Source organism: Neoarius graeffei, chromosome 12, assembly GCF_027579695.1.
Source record: "Neoarius graeffei isolate fNeoGra1 chromosome 12, fNeoGra1.pri, whole genome shotgun sequence".
Lineage (NCBI taxonomy): Eukaryota > Metazoa > Chordata > Actinopteri > Siluriformes > Ariidae > Neoarius > Neoarius graeffei.
In genome coordinates, this window is record NC_083580.1 from 48,276,559 (window position 1) to 48,282,558 (window position 6,000).

A 6,000-nucleotide genomic window follows, 5' to 3' on the forward strand; every position below is an offset into this window, starting at 1 on the left:
TTTTTTGAGATGTGTTGTTGTCATGAAATTTAAAATCACCTAATTTTTCTCTTTAAATGATACATTTTCTCAGTTTAAACATTTGATATGTCATCTATGTTCTATTCTGAATAAAATATGGACTTTTGAAACTTCCACATCATTGCATTCCGTTTTTATTTACAATTTGTACTTTGTCCCAACTTTTTGGGAATTGGGGTTGTGTGTGTATATATATATATATATATATATATATATATATATATATATATATATATATATATATTAGTGCTGTCAAGCGATTAAAATATTTAATCGCGATTAATGTCACGACTGTCATAGTTAACTCGCGATTAATCGCAATTTAATTGCACATTTTTGTCACATGAAAAACCATGTAATTCTCTTATCAGCATAAAGTGAATGGGCTTGCTCACCGTTCGAACTACGGGGGTACTCGGGGGATCCGAGATCCCCTGAAACAGACATGAGATCCCTTGAAAACATGATTTGGGAAATGTTGGGGGGTCTCTAAAATATTGGCAAAATGATGTTTATTGACATAGCAATCATGTGTAACGGGAAGCATTTGCATATCCGAAGTGAGCGCGCGATGGAGATCCGCGCTCTGAGACAAGCGCAAGCACCCCCCCAAGGTAAAAAAAGGGACCCCCCGAAAATATCGGCATAGTTCGAACACTGGTTGTACCAATGGTTTTTTTTTTTTATTTTTATTGCAGAGCATAACACGTCTTGTCACAGCCACTGCAAAGTGGGGCTGGAGCCGCCGATGGGAAAACGAAACCTAAGCCGAGCACCGTGGCTCTTCAGGGGAGGGCAGAGGACTCTGGCTGTGCGGGGCGTGGCATTACAGTCTAGCTGCTATCGTTTTTCTAAGCAAAGTCTCTGTTCCAAGTTCCTGGCAGTTTCAAAAGCTTATGAAAAACCTACATCATGTCACAGAGCGTTAATCTCGCGATAAAAAAAATTATCACCGTTAAAATTGAGTCAAGTTAACGCGTTAATAACGCGACATTTTTGACAGCACTAATATATATGTGTGTGTGTGTATGTATGTGTATATATATATATATATATATATATATATATATATATATATATATATATATGTGTGTGTGTGTGTGTGTGTGTGTGTGTGTTCACACAGCATAGCAACTCTGATTTATGATGTTCCATACCATAGTTGCATTTTAATGTGCAACAAGTGTGGACATGAGATACCATAGATCAGGGGTGTCAAACCTGATCCATAAAGGGCCTTGTGGCTGCAGGTTTTCATTCCAGCCATGCAGCAGCACACCTGACTTGGCTCATTCAATCAACTGAACTGTCTTCACACAGTCAAATACTTGCAGCCACACCCACCCTTGATTAAAGGGTGGGTGTGTCAGTTGATTGAATAAGCCAAATCAGGGTGCTGCTGCATGGCTGGAATGAAAACCTGCAGCCACACGGCCCTTTATGGATCAGGTTTGACACCCCTGCCATAGATCTTCATACCAGAATGAAGATGTTGTTGTGTTTTTATGTTTTCCATAAGGGCATCCCTTAAAGAAAAATACCATACATTTGATACATGGTTATATGAGCAAGTGCATTTCAGAAGGTTATGCCCTGAAACTGCACACTGTCCCATGTGAAAAAGAATTATTCCAGTGAGAATATCACACCTGAAAAAATTTTAATCACATGAGAAATTAATATATGAAAGTAAAATAAATCATATGGGGGAAAATCACATCTGAAAATAAAAACACATGCACTACACGTGAAACATTAATATGTGAAAAAAATGCATCTGAAAATAAGAAAAAACATGCACTGCATGTGAAAGTAAATTAACAAGGTGAAAGATCACATTTAAAAATAAAAGCAGGTGTGAACAAATCAACACAAATCATATGAATCTCATGTGAAAAAAAAAATCACATCCAAACATGAAAATGTTGGTGAAACACAACATGTAAAGTGTCTAAAAACTGCATGTGTAAATTTCATCTTTTATGAACGTGTTTGTGTGTAAAAAAGGTTTTTGTGTGACTTTTCTGTAAAGGATGTTTTATTCACGGTTCAAGAAGTACTCCTCAATCAAAATTTTTAATCAATTTTAATCAATTAATTTTGTAGAAAGATGAACAGCAGCACTGATGGATATTTTCGAGGCCATTCGGACAGTGATGTGTTAAAGTTTATCAGTGTCTGAGTTTGATTTCTGTTCCATGATGCTATCATGGACGCTATCATTACAATCTCAGCTCTGGTTCTGTGAATAATTATGTTTGTTTACTTCTGGATGGCTGGAGCTAGATTCTTTTTTTATGTTGCACATGTGGACTAATTCAGAATTGGACTTCTTCAGACCAGTTGTTAAAAACATAAAATGAAAACTATTTAAGCAGTAAATCCAAACCAAGATTGCAGTGTGAACAAAGCCGATGAACGAATGCAATAACTGCTTTTCAGCAAGAGTGCACAACTATGAACTTACAAGAAGTCTTCTTTGGCCCTTGAGCTTTTCCATGAACTCTTTGAGAGCTGTTTTTTCTTTATTGTCTGCCTTTTGTTGCGACTTCTTTCCTCTTCGTTTTCCCTTTTTCTTTTTCTTCTCCTTATCCTTCTTTCCTTTGCCTTTCTGTTTGGATGGGACACCCGCTTGCTCACCTTTAATCTCTGTGATTGAACTCATTCTGCCATTCCCTTTATCATCATATTTATTCTCTAATTTCAGTGCTGCCTTTTCTCCATCATCTTCAGTGCTTTCTGTTCGACTGTCAAACTTGTGTTTCAACTCTTCGTTCACCCCAGTTTTAGGAGTCGAGATCGCCTTGCCTCTGTGGATGACAAATCTGTAGCGTCCGCTGAGAATATCCTGAACCTTGCTTCTGATGGCTGCCTTTTTGTCTAGAGTTTGTCGCTGTGAAGGAAAGATGGAAGTCACATTTCCCTGTTTCTGAGGGCTGAAGATCCTTCTCTTCTTACCACCATTCTGTTTCACTACCAACCTCTTCTTAGTGATCTTGCATCTCTGAAATGACCCTTTCCTTGCAAGTCTCTCTAGCTTGCGTGCAGGAAGGTTATCGATAACCTCCAAAACAGCCTCCACACGCACTGGGTAAGGAAATCTCTCACCAACCTTCAGGTTTTTCTTCAGGATCAGCATGGAGAAGGTCTGGTGTCCTAGCTCAAGGTAATGAAGCAGTTTTGTCACCATGTCTGAATCCAGTGCTTGCTCTGTGGCCTTTCCGTCCATGGTTGTGTGTTGGATTTTGCCTTCCATCATTGCATTCTGAATAATGGTCACAATGAGGGTGTCTCTCTCTGCTAATCGACAGTTCAGCCCTTCAGACTCCTGGATCTGTTTCTCCATCAGGCGTAAGTAGTTATCACTGTGTGAGGGGCCGGTGATCACCCATAAGCGCTTTTTCCCTGCAAAGTCAGCCAAGAAGTCAGTCTCCGAAGCTCCTCCAGGTTGTCGTACTCCAGCTTCCTCTGCTCCAGCATGTTCCCGGGGGCCCACAGGTTCATCCCTTGTCTTTGAACGCTGTCTGTTCTTGCCAGTTCGCGCTGACAGCAGTGTGCTGCAACTCGATAAGACAAGCCCGACCAGCAGTATCCACAAACGATGCATTCCTCAGAGGTGCAATCACACTGTCACTCAAAACATGGCTTCGCTCTGCAGCTGGAGCTGAGGAGGCAGGGCGAGAAACACCACCTCTGCTTCAGATTAAGATTCTCTTGGAATTTCAAAGCAGTGTGGCATGTGCATAAAATCTTCTCTGTTCTCTGTGTGTGTGGGGGGTGGGGTGGGGGGGTTAACAAGCTTGAGAAGGGAATGAAACCTGACCCTCATGCCTTTGTACCCAACAGAAATTAACTGCAAAATGCTTTATGGCCACATCAGACACATGATGGTTTGGGATATGCTATAGTGTGGTATATATGGCATAGTGCACACATTGAAATTTACATTCATACAATCAGGACAATAAAATTAAAAACAAACTGCTAGGAACCATAATGGAAGTGTATTATGGTTTTAGTACACTAAGGTGTTTTATGGTAATTATGGTAACATTGTTATACCACAATGCTGTTGAATTCTCAAATCTGAAGGTGTTAATTAATTTTCTATATCAGCTTGGCTCTCACAATAGTTCTGGCTGTAAGTAAAATCCATCCATTATCTGCAACCACTTATCCTGTGCAGGGTCACGGGCAAGCTGGAGCCTATCCCAGCTGACGATAAGCGAGAGGCAGGGTATACCCTGGACAAGTTGCCAGGTCATCGCAGGGCTGACACATAGAGACAAACAACCATTCACACTCACAGTCAATTTAAAGCCACCAATTAGCCTAACCTGCATGTCTTTGGACTGTGGGGGAAACCGGAGCACCCGGAGGAAACCCACGCGGACACGGGGAGAACATGCAAACTCCACACGGAAAGGCCCACATCGGCTGCTGGGCTTGAACCCAGAACCTTCTTGCTGTGAAGCGACAGTGCTAACCACTACACCACCGTGTCACTGTAATTAAAATCACAGCTTTATATTAATGCATTTGTATGTTCCACAGAAGCTAAGATTAATAATACCCTGATTAAATATAACTATAAAGAGTAAGAAAGCACAGTATGTTGTTCATTAATTAATTAAAAATTTGTAATCGTCAAATTGCCGTGGTAAAAGAAGAATAAAAGGATCTTCAGGATGATGGTTATATTTAATTCCTTGCATATTTCTTGAAAATTATGCCAGCTTTATGACTGTATCTTATGGAAATAACAACTATAAACAAATGTGATTTATAAAAGAATAAAATAATAAATGAACAAGGCTGAACCACAGTTGGAGACATTGTTATTTAGCAAGTCTTAACTAGAACACTGAGAAAGGATTTAACATTTAGAACCAATGATTATAATAAATATAGCACATTATTATATATCATAAATTGTGCTCTTGGGCGGCACGGTGGTGAAGTGGTTAGCACTGACGCCTCATAGCAAGAGGGTTCTGGGTTTGAGCCCAGTGGCCAACGAGGGCCTTTCTATGTGGAGTTTGCATGTTCTCCCCGTGTCTGTGTGGGTTTCCTCCGGGTGCTCCGGTTTCCCCGACAATCCAAAGACATGCAGGTTAGGCTAATTGGTGGCTCTAAATTGACCGTAGGTGTGAATGTGAGTGTGAATGGTTGTTTGTCTCTATGTGTCAGCCCTGTGATGACCTGGCGACTTGTCCAGGGTGTACCCTGCCTCTTGCCCATAGTCAGCTGGGAATAGGCTCCAGCTTGCTGGTGACCCTGCACAGGATAAGTGCTTATGGATAATGGATGGATAAATAGTGCTCTTATCAAACATTTCATGTTTTTAGTTATTGTTAATGGAGAGAGGGCAAAGTGACCACAGTTATAATAAATCTAGGGCAGACATAGCTATAGTAGGAAGCATGGTAAAGTACACTACCGTTCAAAAGTTTGGGGTCACTTTGAAATTTCCTTATTTTTGGAAGAAAAGCACTGTTCTTTTCAATGAAGATCACTTTAATCAGAAATCCACTCTATACATTGCTAATGTGGTAAATGACTATTCTAACTGCAAATGTCTGGTTTTTGGTGCAATATCTCCATAGGTGTATAGAGGCCCATTTCCAGCAACTCTCACTCCAGTGTTCTAATGGTACAATGTGTTTGCTCATTGCCTCAGAAGGCTAATGGATGATTAGAAAACCCTTGTACAATCATGTTAGCACAGCTGAAAACAGTTTAGCTCTTTAGAGAAGCTGTAAAACTGACCTTCCTTTGAGCAGATTGAGTTTCTGGAGCATCACATTTGTCTCATCTCATCTCATCTCATCTCATTATCTCTAGCCGCTTTATCCTTCTACAGGGTCGCAGGCAAGCTGGAGCCTATCCCAGCTGACTATGGGCGAAAGGCGGGGTACACCCTGGACAAGTCACCAGGTCATCACAGGGCTGACACATAGACACAGACAACCATTCACA

At 40.7% G+C, this 6,000-nt stretch overlaps 1 protein-coding gene across 2 annotated transcripts in view; it reads right to left on the bottom strand.

The window, feature by feature from the left end:
* Positions 1 to 3,703, bottom strand: part of ccdc80l2 (coiled-coil domain containing 80 like 2) — a 33,494-nt gene extending 29,791 nt beyond the window's left edge. For both annotated transcript variants that reach the window (XR_009655750.1, XM_060935950.1), the window contains exon 1: positions 2,489 to 3,703. Coding sequence is in view for 1 of the 2 variants with exons in the window: in XM_060935950.1 (XP_060791933.1) it covers positions 2,489 to 3,628 (1,140 nt within the window). In the remaining variant the exon portion in view is untranslated. The remainder of the gene's footprint in view (positions 1 to 2,488) is intronic.
* Between the last annotated feature and the right edge of the window lie 2,297 nt (positions 3,704 to 6,000).